The 21,332-nt window shown below is 41.0% G+C and overlaps 1 protein-coding gene across 15 annotated transcripts in view; it reads left to right on the top strand.

Moving 5' to 3' along the window:
- The window catches only part of cacna1ba (calcium channel, voltage-dependent, N type, alpha 1B subunit, a), a 158,254-nt gene that overhangs the window by 6,812 nt on the left and 130,110 nt on the right, over nucleotides 1–21,332 (top strand). For all 15 annotated transcript variants that reach the window (XM_079566661.1, XM_079566657.1, XM_079566659.1 and 12 more), the window contains exon 3: nucleotides 899–1,038. In XM_079566661.1, the coding sequence (XP_079422787.1) occupies nucleotides 899–1,038 (140 nt within the window). The remainder of the gene's footprint in view (nucleotides 1–898; nucleotides 1,039–21,332) is intronic.

The raw sequence follows: 21,332 nt of genomic DNA, 5'->3' as shown, positions 1-21,332 counted from the left end.
GATCCATTGGTGTCGTACAGCATCTTCTTAAACGTGTGTAGCATTATTATGTTGAAGTTCTGTCAGTAGGGCTGCTCAAAAGTGGAAGAATGTAGTCAACAAGACAATTATCTATGTATTTCATTTAATGTTTAAAGGGGCTAGATGCAAGTTAGACATTTTATACTCACTACTGCCACCTCAGGTCATACGTGTATCTGCAGCTTCTATATTAAGCTCGTGCATGACGGCACTTCGGACCTGAATTAACACCTTTTTGAGTGACAGTGCAGGATTTTAGAGGCAGTAGTGGTGAATATATCCGGGCTTATTCTACACCTTAGGACATTGTTGGAACATGTAGGGGGAGGAAAACACTTAATTTTAACATTTTTAAACTCTGTATAGTCCCTTTATTGTCTGTAAATGTGCCCAGAACAGGCTTCAAAATTCGCCCTAGCTGTAATTTTTACTTCATTAGAGTATTCTTCCTCTGCCCTCGTTACAGAGTAAATTCGCCAAATAGATGATTCAAATCTTGCCATAACTAGGCAGTGTTGACTTGTTTAACCTTGCCTTTACCTTCCTGCGCACTACATTTATGTGAGATTGTGTTGTGATTGTCTTTCGTTGGTCCAGGGCGGGGTTCGACTCATTGCTGGTGGCCAAGAGCAGGTGCATCCGTCTGGTCTATTCACAGCCATTGTTGCACCGTGTAAGACAATTACATGAGGCAATAGCCCGCAGTGTTGACTGTATCTCATGGCGACTCTGCACATGATGGTTCAGTGGTTCACAAATTTGATCTTGCATTATGTTTGCCCAAGTTATATATATATATTTTTTTTTTGTGGGAAAAATAATTTACAGTGTCTTATCCCGCAGTAACTCACCGCACTCTCCTTGTCCCCCCCCACAGGACGACACGGAGCCGTACTTCATTGGAATATTTTGTTTCGAGGCCGGTATCAAGATCATCGCGCTGGGCTTTGCTTTCCACAAGGGCTCGTACCTGCGGAACGGCTGGAACGTCATGGACTTTGTGGTGGTTCTGACGGGGTGAGTGCTGCTTTTCTCTCTCTGCTGGAGGCCAGGAACAGGCGCAGTGGACCTGTCTATTGTGTTTGTAACAGCATCAGGCGGTTAAGGCCAAATTAGGAATATTTCACTTTAATGAGTAATTTTGACATGCCAAGTATAAAACCCAGTGGCTGTATGAGTGATCAGCATAGCACCTTTACTTTCCATCACAGTATAGTCATCATAGTTTGGCTGGGGGCGCGACTTATACTCAGGTGCGACTTCTATATTCATTACTCTTACTCTTACTGCCATGAAGAAAACAAAAAACGCTAATCGCGGGCTAAAAGTTAGATGGCCACAGCTAGAGAAACGAGTTTGATTATGGGAGCTTGAACAACGTGCTGCCGGGAGAGGCTTGTCAACGGTGCAGTTGCGCCTCCATGGCCCGGCAGTTGCCAAGGCTGGTGCGACTTATACTCTGTGGCGATTTATACTCTGGAAAATACGGTAATTCAAGTAAATTGAGATTTAATGTAATTTTAATCGCAATGAGATATATTTCTATCAGATTTCTTTTCACTTACCAACTCAAATCGGGGGAAAATTAACCATATTATAATACTATATGAAACTGTTACTATTTCGTACTTATTTTCCACAGTGTAGCCATTGGACCTGGCAAACCAAAACAAACATACAAAATCAACAACTTGTCTATCATGTAAAAAGAGATTTAGAATGTGAATAAATCAATGTTTTATTGGTGTTAGTAAAATCTACATTTGGCCGAACAAACCCTCCTTTTAACCCATATAAGGACTAAACTGCCGCTTTTGCTGCTCTACTTTTAGTCTGTAACGTTAACTTTATGTTTGCAACATTGGCTCATTGTGTCCCATATCCAGCCCCCAAAGGCACATGATTAAGATTTTGCTAAGAAGCTACTCGGCATTAAAGTTGTAAAGACTATTTTAGACTAATTTGAGCTTTTATGTGCTTCACGTGTGGTAGAATTGACAATAAAGCTGCCTCAACTGAACGGAAATGTCTGTAATTGTGAAAATGAGCAGTGAGCAGTACCTGTAAAGTGACTAAGTAGACTTTTGCGGTGGCCTTGCCCGGGTGCGCATGGCCGGCCTAATGCACTGATGGTTCGGGGCAGATTAGCGCTGAGAGGCAGAGAGTGTTGTGTTTCTAATGACCGCAGAGGCTGAGCATGTCCAGATGGCTCCCACTGCACTTCCTGTTTCGAAAGAATAAACGATTGATAAGGCTGCAGCGTCTGTGTTCGAGGCACAGACGAGAGGTTGAAGTAATCTATCCAAACACTGTGCTGCTGTGCTGGACTGGTGGGATTTCTTTTTGCTTTATTCTGTAGAAATTTGACGTCCTAAACTATGTTGTTGCCAGTTAATTACATCTTTATGGAAATATGACTATCACTTGTGAAAATATGCCCTAAATGCACTCTGTCATCACAAAAGTTCAGTGGATTTTTTGATGAGATGATGATTTGATAACAGTTATAAATTCTTTCATTACTGAGATGTAGGGCCCGATCTTAATGCAACGCAACACTAGACTAGACTGTTGCGCAGACGGGGGGCGCAATGTAAAATCTTCACCTTCACCACACTGTGCCTTTGATGTATTTAAACACAAAAGTGCAAAGATGCTCAGTTGTGTGCTTGTAAATGTGAATAGACCAGCTTTCAAAGTTATCGCTAATATTAGATGATGGCAAACCATACACAGACCGTATACAGACCATACTAGACTGGAATATTTTCCGCTACTGTGGGTGGCGGTGGGTGTGTGTGTGTGTGGGGGGGACACATGCAGGTGATTTGTCCACCTGGTCTCTAATACTGGCGCTAGAGCGGGACCCATTGATGTATTTGGGATATGGACAGTGTTTAACTCACAGTGAGAGAAAGAGTTTGTAAATTGAGAGACTGGGCACGATGTTACTGCAAAGAATAGGAGAGCGAAGGTGGAGAGCAAGCATTGTAGTCAGCGTTGTTTATAGCACAACGCGCCTCAACCCGGAACCCTTTTTTCTCTAAGTGACCCTTTGAGGCGACCCTTGTAAGCACTGGCGCATCATTGTTTGTACGATTCCAACTTTGTCCTGAGCAACACTGTTGTTACGCCAGGTGGAAGAACACTGGCCTCATGAGTTTATAATGATCATATTAATTTATCTTTAGCTCTTGTCAATTTGCCAAACATCAAAGTTAGGCATTTGTCTTGCAATGTACTCCAAGGACAATGGGAGCGCACAATGAAATCATAAAAGTAGCAACTAAAAATGTCATATTTGAAGGATTTTAATGAATCTGCTCAAGCGAGGAAGCCGGGCAACATGTTTTGACTTGTGCCAACCTTAATGTGCATTTTCATCATGGAAAAGCGTATTCCCAGTTCCAGAGGACGCCCCTTTAGTTTGCAGTTGAGACAATTAGAACACATCATATGGCCCCTGTAACGCAAATATAAAAAGCTTGATATAAAATGTAAATATTTGTCATCCTAGCCGTTGTAACTGCTCAAATTATACTCAGATTTCTAGTGCTTTAACTATTCCTGTTTTGTACAATGTTGGGTCGAGGCTATCGGCTGCTTGTGTTTGCTGTAACACAGGGGAAAGCCCATAGCAGCTTCATGCGTAGGTGGTGGGGGTTGGTGATCTGGTCGGTGTGAGATGTTGCTACACCAGAGAAAGTCCCGGGATGCTCTCCGCTTCCATCCTGTTACATAATGGTGCCAGGATTTATTTGGTCTATCTATGGGGGCTTGCAGAAACCTCTTTGCAGCGAACACAGTCTTGGCCATTTCCCAACGGGCTCATCAAAGTCCCCAGTCTGGCCTCGCCCCGCCCTGCCCTGGAAGTCACTAAAGCTCCTGTGTCTCCTGGCTCCAAATGAAGGAGAAGGAGTGAGGAAAATTTAATAATGCTGCTTTACCGGAATGAGCCTGGTTTAGAGGTAAATTTAATAGTGCAATGTTTGTGGACTGTATAGCCATAGAAACAGTTACACAGAGAATATGTTTTTTTTCCGCTCTTCACTGTGACAGCTGCACAGCGAAGGGGAGCAAGAGGAGGGCGTGGAAGAGGCTTATGGGGAGCAGTTTTAGATCAATATTGTATTTTCTAACCAACAAAGTCTAAGACAGTGTAGAGTAAGAGTAAATACTACGCTGATAAAAGACAAAGGGAGAGAGGGACTTTGTACATTGTGCCACAACCTAATTACACGATGGAGATATTTTTTCCCGCTCAAACTTGGCTGTACATAGTGCTAAAGTGGCGCTAGCCCACAATTAGCTTTGCCCATTAGCCTGTTAGCTTCTTCTGATCGAGATTAACCAAGTAACAATGTTTTGCAAAATGTTCATCAACCATCCGAAAGCTGTAGACAGAAAACAGTCAGGACTTACCCGAGGCCCTAGGTCGATATCGCTGCATGATTTTGGCACAATGCTGTATGTTAGCATTGCTGCAGAAGTAAGTACTGCATTAGCAATTGCTGTTGTCAAAGTACGTAGAAGCACAAAGCATCGTCATGGTCATTACTGGTCATTACTGGGGCTGTGGACGTCTGTATCAGTGCTACGCTACACAATTCAGCCCTGTTTTAGATCAGATATGGTTTAAAGATAAGTCTCATCGACAGACATGCACTTAACACGCATGAACCGGACATTACTGTAGGATATTACGCTGTGTTGACACATTAAAACCCACCGCAACTCACCTATTATCAGCGTTCAGTTCAGCCAGACAGGCCTTCGATACAGCCCGGCCCCGTGGTGCCGCGCAATATAAGCTAAATTTATCATTGTTGCAGTATCAACATGTGCAATATCCGCGGTCCGCAGACTGCTGAGTCGGCAATAATGTGACGGTATTGGAAGTGCTCCGGCTGTCATAACAATAGGGCAATATAAAATGGGGGAGAAAAGTTACTATTTGATTTTTATGATAAGGAATTCACTGGAACACATAGTTTGCAGGTTTATTCTGCTGCACTACAGCAAATACATGAATGTTTTATAGGAACGCTGCTCATTCTGATCCGTTTCTTTGTTGCCTGACCGAATGATCAATTAACTGTTCACCGCCAGCTGTATCGCATTGTAGATTTTGTATTAAGAATTGCTTTTTTCTAGAAATAATCATTTACCAGAACCTAAAAAGTCTAATGATTAACCCAGGACAAATTCGAGGCTTGACCCTAACCCTAACCCTAAGCCTTGTATATTTTAGGAAACTGTTGCCTAATCTTGTTTATTAGATCTCAGATGGTACGTTGTCATCTTTCCAGAGGTGGAAGTACGTCAAGTCCAAGTCATGAAGGTCCAAGTCACAAGCAAGTCTAAGTCAATTGGTCATAGGGTCAAGTCAAGCAGGTCAAGTCTTGCTTTCGCCGGCAAGTTACCTCAAGTCGTGTCAGTGGTTCCCCTGTAATGCCCCGCCCCTGTATGCTCGGATTCGCCCCTGCTCAGAATCGATTCTGCACTGCCTTCGATCCCGCTGTCACTGGACTCTGTGTGGCTGCGTAAAGTCGCCACTAAATGCCTCAACTTTTGTGTAAACTCGAGTCTCCCACCTCTGCTTTTTTTCCTTTTTCCCCTTTAATGATCAATAATTAGCATTTCTTTTAATTGTTGAGCTGATGATGGCCATTGATCGATTAACCAATTAATCATGAACACCCCTCATATTCTAAAGGGTCTATTTTTTTCTCCAATGTTAGCATAAACAATTGAGAGGGAATTTATGTCGGCACTTGAGATTAAGCCTTTGCGCTTGAAGGATTGGAGATTGCGATAAAACACTGCAATTTGTCTTTTTTTCCCAATAATATACGGTGTGCAAGACAATGATTATCCATCATCAGTGATATACGGTTTAGAGACAGTCACCCTGGGGAACAGAGCTGAAGAGGCTTTTCTTCTCTTTCCTCATGACAGCGATGGTTAGGATGGATGAGGAGAGAGTAAAGGGCACAGTGTATGTTACATGTTTTGAAGATTGCGTTTCTGCATCGAGATGAGACCTGTGCAGAGGGAGGATAGTGAATACATATGCAAATGATTCTGAGGTAGAGGAAGAACATATAGAGGATTTATGAATTCATATTGCAACGAACAGCAGGGTCTTTGTATTTTTTGGTCTCTAACAACAACAAAAACTACTACTACTACTACTTCTCACTCTGTTTTGGACTCGACTCGCTCTTGTTGTCATGTTTTTCCCAGGATGCATTTTGACTTCCCACAGAGGAGGAGTGTGTCTACTGGGCATTTGTTATTTATATCCTAAAGAAAAAGTCACAGACGCAGCCGCAGAACGGGAAGGAAAGTGTTTATTTTAAAATAAATATTACTCTCTCCATATTGTACCATCGCTGTTTCATTTATGAGGCAGTAGTTTATACACAATTATCACAGAAGATGTCAAAATACAGTAGTAGCATAATAAAAGATGGAATGAGCCCTATTAATTTCCAAAATGTATTGCTCTAGAGGCTGTGTTTTTTTTATTTTTGTGGCATTTATAATTTCCACTATAAAGTAAACACCCAAGTTTGGTTGATATACCCCTAATTTCATGCTTGAGTTTTTGCAAATTATGACTTTCTGAGGCAAACAGAAATAATTGTTGATGGGTGAAGGAGATGATTGGTCTGGAGACTGGTGTTTCTGCTCAGTAATCATTTTATTGATAACATTCTTTGCCATTTTATGCCAAAAGCACAAGCCATTTTCATTGTTAACATGATACAATGATAGTTGGTGTTATTCAGGGGCAAAAGTGGGGCATTCGGGAAACTCTTCGCCCGTCGGCCAATTGGAGGTGCAAATATCTTTCAAAGAGCTGTTTTTTGGTCTTTATTAACTCAAACACTCCTATGTTACTTGCTTTAGTCATTCTAATGTGGCTTTTTGCAAAAGAAAAGAAATCTTTGGCAAAAAAAAAGGTTTACTCCATCCAAGGCTGCACTATTTTGAAAGGATATCCAGTTTAATTTTGAACACATATTGTAACTATGATAACATTTCCAATTCATTATCAGTCCGGTTCAAGAAGAAATATGAGTGAGATAAAATCATTTTGTAATAAACCTTTAATTGAAAACAACAAATAAACTGAAATAGGCTGATATTGCAGTTGTTCAAAAGTTTAGGACCACACGCCTTTTAAAGGACCAAATCTGTGCAAAAATCAATTTTCTGAATAGATTATGAAATAATTCTTGTTTAGACAGTGTTTGGGTTGTTGAGCTGCATAAGCAGGGCCTCTCGAGCGCCATAACTGCTGACGGGGGACGCAGTAAGACCTGAGGGTTATGGAATAAAAAGGTCAAATGGAAGACCCAAAATAATCCAACCGTGCAAAATGTGCATTTTTTAACATATTTCAACTGGCTTTAAACTTTTGATCAGGACTATATCATTATTCAGTTCAAAGGCCCAAAGAGAAGACTGAGATATGAACCGCTAAACTAATACACTGGCCTTTTAGAATCCTATTTGGCTGATTGATACAGTATAAGATTCCTTTTTATTGTGGGGATAGTCATACATTTATTGGAACATTATTTGATTCCCGGTGAGTACGCCTAGATGATTTGAAAAGAAGCAATGTGATATTCAATAGCTGTCTTGAATATTGCAATGACTAAAATCAACAAAACCTTATATTTGTTTTTTTTTGTTTTTTTTTATTGAGTTGTGTCAACCCCTCCTGGAACCGCCACCTTAACGTGGTGGAGGGGTTTGAGCGGCTGAATGATCCTGGGAGCTCTGTTGTCGGGGGCTTCGTGCCCCTGGTAGGGTCTCCCATGGCAAACAGGTTCTAGGTGACGGGTCAGACAAAGAGCGGTTCAGAAGCCCCTTATGAGAGACCAACAGGCCCGGTTAGAATCATGAGGCCGTGGACCCACCACCTGCAGGAGGAGCCATAGGGGCTGGTGCAATGTGATTTGGGCAGCTCCAAGTGCCCCCACGACCCGGATATGGAAAAGCGGAAGAAAATGGATGGATGGATGGAGTTGTGTCAAAACAAGACTTAAATAGTATAAAATCAGGCCCAAAACTAAAGTATCTAAAATTTAACAAAAGTATGAAAATTCACATTGCTTGTTCTTAGCAAAAAAATCTGATCAGATGAAAGACCTGACCGACGTACTGTGGTTTCTTGCGATATGGATATTGCGTCACCTAACACTGCAATAACCATGCAGGGCGATATCATGTGTAGCCTTTCTGGTAACTAACACGTGATTTGGCTAAAGCAGTGTTAACAGAGCTGTGATCGGGCAATAGACAGATGTAGCCTGCCTCGTCGTAACACCATTACCGCTCTGTAACACGCCCCCAATTGATCCTCCCTCACACTTTGCACGTTCTCCGTTCACACAGGGGTCTGAAACCTCCTTATCTCATCATGGGGTTTTGACTTTAGGTCCTTTAGGCCAGACCCCACCCCCGTCTCTGCTTCAGTAAGATGTAGGAGCCGCTAATAAGAGCATATACCATCTCCCTCCCCACACGCTCCCGCCCGGATCAATACAGTATCGAGCTGCAGGCAAAGGCAATACGTTCTCTTCTCTCTCTCGCTCTTTCTCTTCATAGAGGTGGGACCAGGAGCATCAAAGCTACTGCTGCAGTGGAAGTTTCCTTATCGGGAATCAGGTTAGGGCAGCGCTGCTCAGGTCGGAAAACATGGTGGAAGACTGGGGAGAAAAGTTTCAAGATATTGCACGAACATTACAGTATTCTGCTTCCGAAAAATACACAACCCGGCCGAAAGAGAGGTCACACACTAGAATGTTTTTACTTTTTGCAACAAGCTTTCAGTAAACTTCTGCAATGTCACAATGAGGGACATCGAGATGAATTAACATTTTAGGACCCACAGTAAACCATTGTTACGTCTCATGAGCCAAAACGAAGAGTCCCAAAAGAACGATGTGCAGCGTTTGTTATGTCATGGTAGAAATGAAAGTGAAACTGTGGAGCGTCAGGAAATCAGCTGATAGGTTTGTCCATTTGTTAAGGAAGTCTTTTGCAATTATAGTGAATTCACGAGACACAGATCAGAGAAAGGTTGAGAGGGAATATTTGGAAAAGATTCACACCAGCTTGCTTCCTTTAGATATGGCACATAATAACAATATTCTATTGCCTATGTATTTTTGTAAAATCCTTATTTTATTATGATTAGTATTACTACGTTTTTTTTTTTTTTTTAATAAAGTAAAATAAGTAAAAGCATAAAGATATAAAATAACAAAGGCTGAATGTTGAATAGATTTTCAATTAAAACGACCCTTAAAGGTGCACTATGCAACTTTTTATGTGGGAAAAAAAAGTTGATATTTGTGTGTATTTAACCTTGTAGTGACCCAGCGGCTGTATGAGTGGTTAGTGGGGCCTTTACATTCGATCACAGTGGTCTCTACAACGCTCCAGGATCAATTGTAGTGTAGGTTTTCTGGTGAGAGGGACCATCAGCAGAGAAAACCTCCCAAACAATTGAGCCTAGAGACCACTGTGATTGAAAGTAAAGGCGCCGTGCTGACCACTCATACACCCTGGGTCACTACAAGGTTAAATACACACAAATATCAACTTTTTACCCTACATAAAACGTTGCATAGTGCACCTTTAAATGTGTACGTCTCTTTTGTGAACTGTAAAGCAGTGGTTCCCAACTCTTGTAGCGTCGGATACCTCTTAAGTTTTTCATGTCTACTCAAAGTATGCCTTATCTCGCGGCTGAGAGTAATTTAGAAAATTTAGAAAAAACACAACATAAAGCTTTGGTTCTTGTCTACAAAAATGATCAACTAAGCTCAGATTTATTGTAGTATAAGTATTGGAGTATTTTTGTAGTGTCTCTTAAATGCAAACTTTTTACAGGAGAATATCACTAAAACATACTTTTCTTTTAAAATCATATTGAAATACAATTGAGTTTCATCTTCTTTACCCGCACCCCTGGTTTGTCCTTAATTTTGATCATCGTCAATAATCGATGAAATCACACTACTTTTCCTCACAATATTCATAACTCAAAAATTCAGAATCGTGACACCAATGGTCACCCTTCCCCTGCACATCAAGATTATCGTTGTGGGGTTAATGTCTGGACTCTGTGGAGGTTTCCTGAACGTCTTGCCAATTTCTCTTGATTTGGTTAGAAACAAATGAATTAGCAAAGACAGTCCGGTGAGTCAATGTTGTCCCCGTTTCCATAAAGCACTTGATGGGTGATTAGCTCTGAATGGCAGTGTAGTTTCTCCTCTTTTGCAGCGCTGTCCCGACTGCTACTTTTACCAGGGTGAGCTCTTTATGTCCTTGATCTATCTGTGGTCTTTATTAATGAAATTCCCTGTCACATAAATCTACTTTTCAATCATGTCTTCCGTATTCCAGATTTGTCCTGGAGTGGGTCCAGTCTGGGCTCTGAACTCTCTCCCTTGGCTTCACGCTGTGGTCGTTTGCTCGGTTTAAGTGATCATTTAGACTCCTGCCAGTAGATATATTTTCTATCTATTGCAATGCGCCTCAGTGATTTAGCTTCTTGCACAAATTGACGTTTTAATACATGCTAGAAAATGTTGCAAGCCTCGCGGAAAATAGGTGGGGTTTTAGCTTCCAGCAGCATTTTCGGGGGTTCACACTTCTTCGATACGAGATGTTGCATATTATTGTGCATTTTCCAATTTTCATGATGGATCGTCCCCACTGTGCGCATCCCAGAGAACACCAGCTTGTGTTTTGCATAAAGGACATTATACAGAAATGAGTGCAGCAGGTATTACATGTGCTCACCAGAGTTCTCTTCTTAGCCTTAGGTTTTGACCTGGATTATATCAGATTAAGGCCAGGTTAAGATAGATACACTCTACAAAAATGTAAACGCATGGGGTGAACTCAAAATCATACCAAGATTCAGATTAGTCCACATGAATATTACACATGTGCCTTAAACTCAGTACACACTACACGATTTTTTTGCCCGATTTTGCTACAGTTGAGTCTTCACTAGTCGAAAGCAGTTGCACAGTCGTGTCTGGTAGTGTGGGGTGGTCACGACTGGAACTCGCAGGAAATCATACAACCGATTTTGGACGCACAGGAGAAGCGTGGGTGATTTTAGCGTCCCAAAAGTGAACACACAGAAAGCAGTGGCCAATGACAGAGTGAAATACACACAGACAAACACCGTAGCTCCTCCCTTTTGATTTCTCTGTCAGAACAGTGGCACCAACAACTAATTACCGTCATTTTCGGACTATAAGCCGCTACTTTTTTCACACGCCCAGAACCATATGGCTTACACAACAAGGCGGCCAATTGAAAATGTTTAGAAACTTTTAGAAACTTGAGATGTCTGTCCCCGAAGGCGACAGAAATTCGTCTTCGACAGGCTCAAAACATGCACACACACTCCCATAAAAGCACAAGGCACATTTAAAATCAACACAACAATAATGAACAACAGGACTATTATTTAGAGCACTGCTGTCATTACCATTATGATCGATCAACACAATATAGTCAGATCACACGAAAACTGCTCACAATGGGCTAAATAAGTAGTTTGGTGTCCATTCATTGCGTAAAAGTATGGAAAATGCAACGCAACGTTTGTGAAAAGCGAGCACGGAGGAGAATGAAGCAGCAGAGGAGGGACTCTTGTCTGTGTGGCTGCTCGTACGCCGTGCACGTAACCTCGCTCAACTCTCGGCCAAAGCTACAACATGGACAGACACCTGCAGTTTATAAAGTGCGGCCTATATACTGTATGTACTTTTTCTTCTTTCTTTCTGAATTGAGTTGGTGCGGCTTATATTCAGGTGGGCTCAATAGTCTGGAATTATGGTAATGTCGACAGCCCCACTCAGATCACTCTAAGCAGCAGAATATTATTTCACCAAAACTTCACATGAACCACACTTCCCAGCTACATTTCAACCGCAAAAATAGTGGCACTTGCTGTGTTTGAAGTCGAACTATTCAGCTACTTCTCTCTGCTGTCTACTCGGTCTCTGGTGCTGATGTCCACCAACCTTTTACTATTAAATCCACTGGAAATACATCCCGTATTCTTCGTGTGACTTTTATTTCCATTGGAGTGAGCTATAAACGGTTCACATCACATTAGTATCAGCATGGCTCGCTTTGTCCCTGAGGGAAGGCGGTTACAAAATGAGCCGGGTCTGGGACGCAAACACTAAGTCAAATTGCAACAGAGCAAGAGTAGATGGGCATTGTGCTGTGCGTGTGGTGACAATGGAAAAGGCTTAGCGTCCCTCACTTGCTGGTTTAAACCAACTGGTGGGTCGGGACCTAAAAGTGGAACATTTCTTTCAATATTTATCTTCTGTAAGCGTATAGAAACATCTGGATCTGTAATATGACTGTTGTTTTGATAATTTCAGCTTTATAGGATTGTTTGATGTTAATTCGTTAATTCAATATTAATATGTGGGAAAATACAGTATTTTACATGATATCTGAGAAATTCAATTCTTATTTGGGTCGCGGCTTGCCATCGTAGTATTTTAGTGGGTCCACTCCTGACAGCATCCCGGTTGAGAACCACTGGTTTAGACCCTGTGACGTGTCCTGTTGGCTAAGTCCTGGTTTAGTTCTGAGTTTGTTTGCTTGTACTTGAACACAACTGGTTTTACGACTGCATGTTTTGTTTGTGCCGTTTCCCATGGAGTCAAATGGGGCTGACGACACTGAGAGGATGCACTGAGCCCAGTTAATAACTAACTCTATTTGTGCTGTGAGCTTACGTCATTGAACTCCCATAGGGCAACAAGCATTAACGCAGCCGTCATCTGCGCTGCACTATGTTTTTTTTCTTTCTTTTTGCCAACAAATGTTTTCATATGCTTGTGATTTATTATTTAGCCCTATCAGAGAGCTAAAGATACTTTTGTGTGTTCTGTGTATAAAGCATCTCGACCTGGGTATTGTTTGGGAAAATGTGCCCAGACAGTTGCAGCATTTTGGGGCTTTTTAGAGGCACTTGACGAGCACGGTTTTGACAGGAATCAAACTGCCCAAGGCTCCAACTGAACCCAGGTGTCTCTGTCACAGTGTCGCTGTGCTGCAAAGTCTTTAATCAGCGGTGGCTGGTGATGTAAACTCTAGGTGGGGCTGTGCCACTGTGTTTGGGTTTTTTTTTTTTACATGTATATGTTACCACATATCAGCAAATACTGACCGAACTGATGAAAAAATTAGAAGCGAGAAAACAGAAATGAGAGCAAAAAGGATTTGTTAAGTCCTGCTAACAGCTGTACCCGGACAGGTGTGAACCGTGGTGTAAACATGGACTCAACCGTAGCATTGAGGAGCATCACGTCCTTACGTCTGTTTAGCCTCATTAAAACTCCATAAACACACTCATCTTGTGTCGCCAGCGAAAAGTCCCGTTGTGAGGAGTCGAACAAAGCAAAGAATATCTGAATAATCCACAGGTGTTTGCTAGATTCCCATAGTGTTTCCAGAGACCACATGCAAGTGAAAGTAACCAATGAAGAGTCTTTAGGGTGGTTTGTGTGTTCTGTGATTGGCCCAGAGCCAAGTATATGTGCGTGTATGTGCTGGAGGCGGGAACATTAAGCACTCCCATCTATTGATCACTGTGTCATATTCATGTGTGTTCTTGGAACTTATCATAACCAGCTTTTTTTATTCTTGAGGTAAAAATCGTGATCAGATGTATAATACTACAATGATTATACACAGTAATGACATTAGGCAATTAGTTATGAAAGGAAATTAATTGTCAAAAAAATGACAGGGGCTTAGCCCACCTACCCCATTGATACCAGCCGTCCCTGTCTTTAATACAAAAAGAAAAAACTCCATAAATGTTGCAACATTGACCCTATAATGCCAGTATTAAGCTCTGTACCTAAAGGTTTGTTATGTTGGAGTGAAATCTTTTTCTCCATAAAGAATTTGTGGAAATATTACCAATGTGTTAGACCAACAAAGAATATTTCACGTAAAAAAAAGTGAAAGGACAGCGAGGAGTAAGGGCCATAGATACAAGGGGGCGGGGTGATTGGAAGGTGGTGGGTTTGAATCCCAGTTCCCGCAAATGCACATTGCTGTTGTGTCCTTGGCAAGACACTTGACCCTAGTTGCCTCCAGTGTCTGCGTACAGTGGTGTATGAATGAGTGTGTGAATGGGTGACTGGTTCCTTACTGTAAAGCGCTGGTCAACGAACTAGTCAAAATGTAAAGGAACAAATATATAAAGTCGGTGGGGTTATGGCCCTGACCACTGCTCTGAGGATTGTGTGTTTCACCAGTCTTACTTATGACTTCAAGAGCAGGTAGAAGCTTCTGAAGAAAGAAGTGAAACATCTTTAACTCCACCAACCCAAAAATATCTAAATCTCTACCACCTTTTACAGTATGCTCAAAAATAATTTGAGTGTACTGCAAGAAAAAGTTAAGTTTAGTCTCTCATAGCTGACATCTGTTTCTGTCCATTACTATGCCTGAATCAGATTGTCCCCTGCCGTTAGCCCCATCACTAATAATGATCCGCTTCTTGGTTTTTCGGTTCATTTTTGCATGTTGCTCTAGTTCACTGTCAGGGAGAAGGATGGCCCAGATTTACTTTTTGCTGCGGTTGCATTTCAGGCAGCCATCGCACTATTGTTATTCTCACCTGAGAGGCTACGACTGCCGTAATGTGGTGCAGAGTTTTCACTTGAGGGCTACGGTGATCTGCACAAAGATGTGGGTTTGATGGAAGATGTTATTTTTTTTGAATTGGCATTGACTTTCTTTTCATTACTTGATCTCACACGGGATTGATATTGACCCACGATTTTGCACACTATAGATTTGTTCCATTCCAGAAACTTGAAATTGCTGAGGCAGTGTTTTCAGGTCAAGTCAGGTCTTATATATATAATAGAAATATTTGAAAACCGAATGACAGGAGCAACATTTCCAACTTAAGATAACTATTTGTTTTATTTATAATTGTTTTATTTGTTTGCTTATTGTTTGAATCAAAATCAAAAGTGGAAATTCGGGACATAAAATTCTCCAGCCTTTTCCAGTATTATGCATGACATTTTCATTTCTACATAAAGCCCTTTTACTGAAACCAGACAGCATTTCCCTACACAGTCGCTGAGTTGTCCTGATTCGACTTTATTTCAAAAAAGACAATGAAAAGCCTTGTGTTTCTTGACTGAAATGGGCCCAAAACCGCAGAACACGTGTTGTTTTTGATCACTTTGAAGCCGACATCACGTCGGTAACAGGCCCAAAGCTTTGACGGTGCCAAGACTGTGTTTGCGTTAGCTGTGCAAACGTCTTGTGATCCGCACCTCCCTCTGAACCAACAGCGGGGAAAAGGGCCCAGGCTGAGTTTGGCAAACAGGCTCCCAGCTCCGTGCCTGGAGCTACAGGAATACGGCAAAACTATAGACAGATGTGTAGTGTAGTTTAGTGGTTAAGGCTGCTGCACATATGGCAGAGCACTGTCTTTTCCAGGCCTTCACCCATTTCACCCTGAACTGCCCTGTCAAATAAAGCCTACAAACATCGAATAGGAAAATGTTATGGTAAATGCAAAGTCGTGGTTCTGGAAGTTAACCAGTAAAAAGGCAACGTGACAAGAGCAACTAAACAGAAACAGAAACAAGCGTTACTTAACTTTCATTTGCTTACTTAGTTACAATCTGACCTAAAAACACAGAAAAAACAATTTCAGAGCTGCTGCGTCTCAACTTCGTCACAAACTTCCTCTTGGCCTGCATGTGCTCTTTCTGCTTAGTGGATCTCTTTAAAAAGTGCCTAAAAACATATTTGCTTGGTATTCCCAGTGTAGCTGATCATTGTTAGTATTTTTTAAAGAATGTCAATTACCATTTACACAGGTAAGAACCCAACCTGACAAGTTCTGCCTTTCGACTGTGCAATTGTCACGAGGGTTTCAGCCGTTTTTACAGACTTATCTGGAGAAGAAGGTCACAGAATGATGTCCTCTGATTGGATGAGGTGGTGCAAATGATGTTGTCTTGTCTTGTCCTTGTCAGATTGGTCTAAACTCGGATGGACTTGCGCTGCCAACCTACAAGAAAGCAATACGTTCAAATAAATGCAATTGCTTACGAAAGTTAAGCACTAAACTTCAGGACAATGGACAGCTCCTACTTCGTTTAAAAACAGACAAGTCATATTGAGAATGAAGAGCTGTTGCTTCACTTTTAAACCAATTTAGACTGGTGTCACTTTTACTTGTTACTTTCTGCATGTATAGCATCAGCAATATTGTTATGGAGTAGCAGCTGGCTCCAGTGTATGTGGGGGGGAGGTTTTGTCGAGGCAGATGGCTCAGTCGCGGAGCTCGATTCTGGGATGATAGCTTTGTGGTCAGCCCTAATGCACGCTGCCCTCCTGCTTAAATCTGAGGAAGAGGCGTTCGCAATAATCAGGTCGTCTCTGAAGAGCACATTTGGAACAAATAAATGAATAATTAATGACTTTCTCCACGGGTGAAGTAGCTCAGTTAGAAAGTGCATCGCCGCCTCTTTGATACTCACTGTATAGGCCGTTTCCTTTCCTTTTCGTTTTATTGTGTTACATTGAAACAGAGATCAACATTAACACTGACTACAGCTGTAAAGGTGTTGCTTCAGAAGTAACGGGTTGATGATAGATTGTTTTTCCATTGTGTGAAACTAAAAAGACTTTGCTTAATGTGTTATTTCAGGAGTTCAGGGTGGACACATTTTATATCCTCGCTGTTACCATGGGGATCCTAGACACCAAGCATTTTCCATGGACTAGCATTAGCTAAAAACAGTATAAAAAGTGGAGAAAAAAGCAGTGGAACAGCTCTGTTGCTAAATACATCCATATTTTAGCATTTTTAAAGTATATAAGGTAATAGGTGAAAGAGATGTGCTTTCCCCCTTTGCCCCCTTAAATGTTCAATTTCTTGTTGTTTCGCAAAGATGTCAGTAATTATCCTTCCTAATTTTGGTTTCCAACAAAGTAATGCCATAAGCCACGCCCCGGTGAATTCTCATTGGATGACACACCATACGCAGCTTTTTCAGTTGACTTTATTAAGTTAATATTGTAGTTTTACACATGTCTATGGTTAGGGATTAAGGTTGGGCTCAATGTTAGGGTTAGAACAATGTAGGGGGAGGGATTGTGGTGTAACTGGGTTGGAAGGTAGAAAGTATACATTTTTTAAAACTTTATTAAACAAGCAATCAGAAAAAATGATGTTTCCATTTGCTCTGATATGTAAAAAAAAAAGAAAAAAAAGTGTGACAGTAGCGATAATAACATTTCTATGGGGAGTAAAAAATGTAGTTCAGCAGAAATTAAGAAATTTGGCAGAAAATTCCATTTGGACGTTCCAATGAAAAAAGTCAATGAAACCCTTGTCATATGTTTCATGGAGTTACCATAGCGACGACCAAAACTCCCCATTTACTCTAATGGAAAAATGGTGCACAATTTTACCAAATGACAAGGGCAAATGGAAATATTGATTTTCTCATTGCTTATACCATAAGGTTTCCAAAAATATATAGTTTTCATACTTTCCACGGAAATCCCACAACAGTGGAAATCTAAACATAGTGATCTGGACTACTATTATTGTATGGGGAAATATGTTTTGTCCTTTCCATGGCATTTATATCATTCCTGTACGTTTTTATCATTAACATATTATAAAATTAAGTTCAGTGGCCACTGGATGTCTATCCGACCCTAACCCACAAAAAGCAAAAACGTAACTGAATTCAAGCATTTAGCTCAGAGGACACTACGCTAATCTGTATCTAAAATAAAATCTCAAAAGGTCTGTACATTCATTAAGGATTTTTTGCCAGGCTTTGACCTAAATGTGGTTGATGGGTTGACAGTTGAAAACATCTGGATTGTTCATAATTTGTGATAATTGATGACTAATGCTAACAGCTATAGGAAAGATACATTGAGCAGGCTAACGTATTCTGAAAAGTCTCCCGGACTAGCAAACTGCCTGCATACGTTAGGATCGAACGCTCCCTTTTTTTTTTCTATGATCACGATGGCAACCACTGAAAATAAACTCAACCTTCTACTGTGCACAGTCTACTGTGAAGTTACTCCTCTTTACACACCCCATAATTTATTATAACTTAACTCTTGCGCTCTATGCCAAGATTTTCCGCGATGTTCGTCAGTTCTGTCGTTAAAGCGCAATTTACAGCTTAATAAACACTTTATTAAGTTTAAGAGCTTGTCATTTGGCTAATTGACCTTGGCCTGTAAAAGCAATAAAACCTCCCTGTAATGTTCAACCCTTTACAACCTGTCAAGATTTGCGGCATGAGAAACTTCCAGTCTTTTACCATTTTGACGTAAACCGCAATTTTCTTGAGCCAATTTTCCGACTGGGAGTGAAACATCGAGCAGTCATGAACTTTATTTCCTGTTCTATTTGTTTAAAGCACCTTTTTTTTTTATTCCTTTTTCAGGGCATCGATTGTTTAGTTGTGAAATATGAGTGTTGCTTTAAAACAGTGTCCACCCTCAATCCATCAAAGAGAGAGACACGCAGAGAGGGAAAGAGAGAGCGCAGGCCATCTCAGGACACTCGCCCATAATCCACACCAGAGCACACTCACCGTGTTTGAGTGACTATACCACAAAAGCTTCAGTAATTATACTTTCTCTAATTCGTTTGACTGTGAACTGGCATAATTCTGACTATTATTGTGTGTGGGATTTGTGTGGAACTTAAGCTAAGTTAAAAGAAGCATGAATTCATATTTTCTCAGCTTGTTTGTTGTGAGTTTGGACTTTCATTCATGTGTTGTTCAAGCTTATTTTAACAGATCCATCCCCCAGCCCTATGCTCCTCCAACACTGCATCACAGACGCTCCCATGTAGCCGGACAGGGGCAGGCAGTCAGACTGTGCGCAGTGGCTGAAGTGCTTTTTTTTTTTTCAGCTTAGACGGATGTGTCTGAGGCTCCGATCGATGAGTACTGGGAAGGTGTCTCTCCCCTCTCTCCATCTTCACCTCGAGAAAGCAGAGCAGCTGGTCAGGGCTTTAAGTTTGACTGTATGCACTGGATTGAAAAGATGAACTAGAGTTTGCAGAGGTGAAGATGTCAAGGTTTTATTTGTTCATGGTGAAAGAGGGATTAGAATACGATTCAGTTCAATTCAATTCAATTGGCAAATGACACACGGATGGTTGGGTGGATGGATGGATTTCTTAGTTCTAATGCCAGGGTTCATCGGGCTTACATTGTGAAAGAGTGTTAAAAACTTTGAATGCACATTTTTGACTGCTGGAAACGCCTGTGTTCATTGGGTGACAGTGGCGCAGCTAGTTGAGCGGGTCGTCTTGTAACTGCACGGCCGGTGGTTCGAATCCCGCAAGTGCACACTGCTGTTGTGTCCTTGGGCAAGACACTTTACCCACCTTGATGATAATTTTTATTCGAGCAACTTACAAACCAATACATTTTTCCATATGACATTATGTTTACATACGAAAAAATATCATAAATACAAGGGATGGGGCTGCTCGATTATTGAAAAAATAATAATCACGATTATTTTAGTCATAATTAAAATCCCGATTATTTGTTGCCTTTAAGAAAAAGTCTATCTTTATTTTATTTATTTATTCATTTAAATAATCAAAAAACTAGGCTGAATATTTTCTGTTTTCTGAACAGTCATCAAAGTACAAATGATTTCATGTGTGCCTTGATTAAGGAGAGGTCTCTGTTTCACACCTGCCCCCTGCTGGCCAACCTTCACACCTGTGCAAGTAAACTGAGCAGCGCGGCCTGATGACATCATCACACAGCGCCGTTCGTTTTTATGTCAGGCAAAAGCATGTGAAATGCGAAGGGAAAATAATCCCAGCATGAAATAATGCAAGTCCGCTTTGCAAAAAATAAGTGAAAAATGAAAAAAAAAATATATATTTTTAAATAATAATAGTGTTTTTTCTTCCCCTGATTATGCTAATTTTGTAATCGTTTAGTAATAATCGAATTTTGTAATAATCGAAATCGTAATCAAATTTTGATTAATTGCACAGCCCTAACAAGGGATACATAATCAAACTTATTCTCTTGCTCACTTTTTTATTCCCACCCCCATTTACAAAAAAAATATAGATATAACTTTTTTTTATCAATTATAAACATTGAACACTGAGAATAGACGAAAACATAATATACACAAAATTCAATGACAGTATATATGCGCTTTTACATTTCTTCCTCAATTTCCTACTTGGCAATTATGAGTTGTTTATACATTGACTTGAATATGTGAATACTTTTAGATTGCTTGTGCTTATCCTCCAGACGTATCCAGACCTTGCCTCCAGTGTCTGCGTACATTGGTGCATGAATGAGAGTGTGAATGGTTGATGTAAAGCGTTTTGAGTGCCTAAAGTAGGTAGAAAGGCGCTATATAAATGTGCTTATATAGCGCTTCCATTAACAACTGAAAAGTGTTCATACTGAAGACAGGCTGACCATTTTGAGCGGCTTGTTCTTCTTGGTGCTATTTTCATTTTTATTTTGTGTTAGTTTGAGACAAAAACACCATGATGACCAGGAAGATTCCTCCAGTGAATTATTTGCTCCTGATGCGTGTTTTTAACATGATGCTGTGACTGTCCACCAGTAACTCACTGCCTGCCATGTAATCTATTTATTTATTTGGACAAAACACCCCTACTCACTCATCAGAAAATATCGGGCCAGGAAGAGCAGCGCCTCCTGAGGATCCACTCGTTAGTCACGTGACGCATGCGTGCCTATTGCCCATGTTCAATATGGCGACTTCTTTTTGGGTACAGTCTACATCCAGGATTCTTGTATTTTGTTCCATTTGCTGGGTGAAATGTTAAGCAATGTGGCTTTAAGACATTATTAGGCTGGTGCTCTCTTATTCCCTTGCCCATACGAACAATCCCTTCTTCCACACGCTTGTTTTTCCATGGCAGGAAACAATCTGACGACAAGTTACATTGAACAATAGCAGCACCTGACAGTATTTGACTCTCCACAAAGCCGTTTGCGTTTCCTGCACAAAGAGCCACGCCCAACTCTGAGAGACAAATAGACTGTTTCTAGAACTGGTTATTCGGCCCCATTCGGTCATATTACCCCCGTGTTCGAATGCCAGATGAGGATAGTTTATTGAGCGCCGCGATGCCATTATGTTAAGCTGATGTCCATTACATGAATACAGGCTCTGGCTCCCAGTTCAAAGCA

Source organism: Gobius niger (assembly GCF_951799975.1).
Source record: "Gobius niger genome assembly, chromosome: 1".
Lineage (NCBI taxonomy): Eukaryota > Metazoa > Chordata > Actinopteri > Gobiiformes > Gobiidae > Gobius > Gobius niger.
Note: the sequence above shows the minus strand (reverse complement) of the source record. Positions and strands in the feature narration are given on the sequence as shown.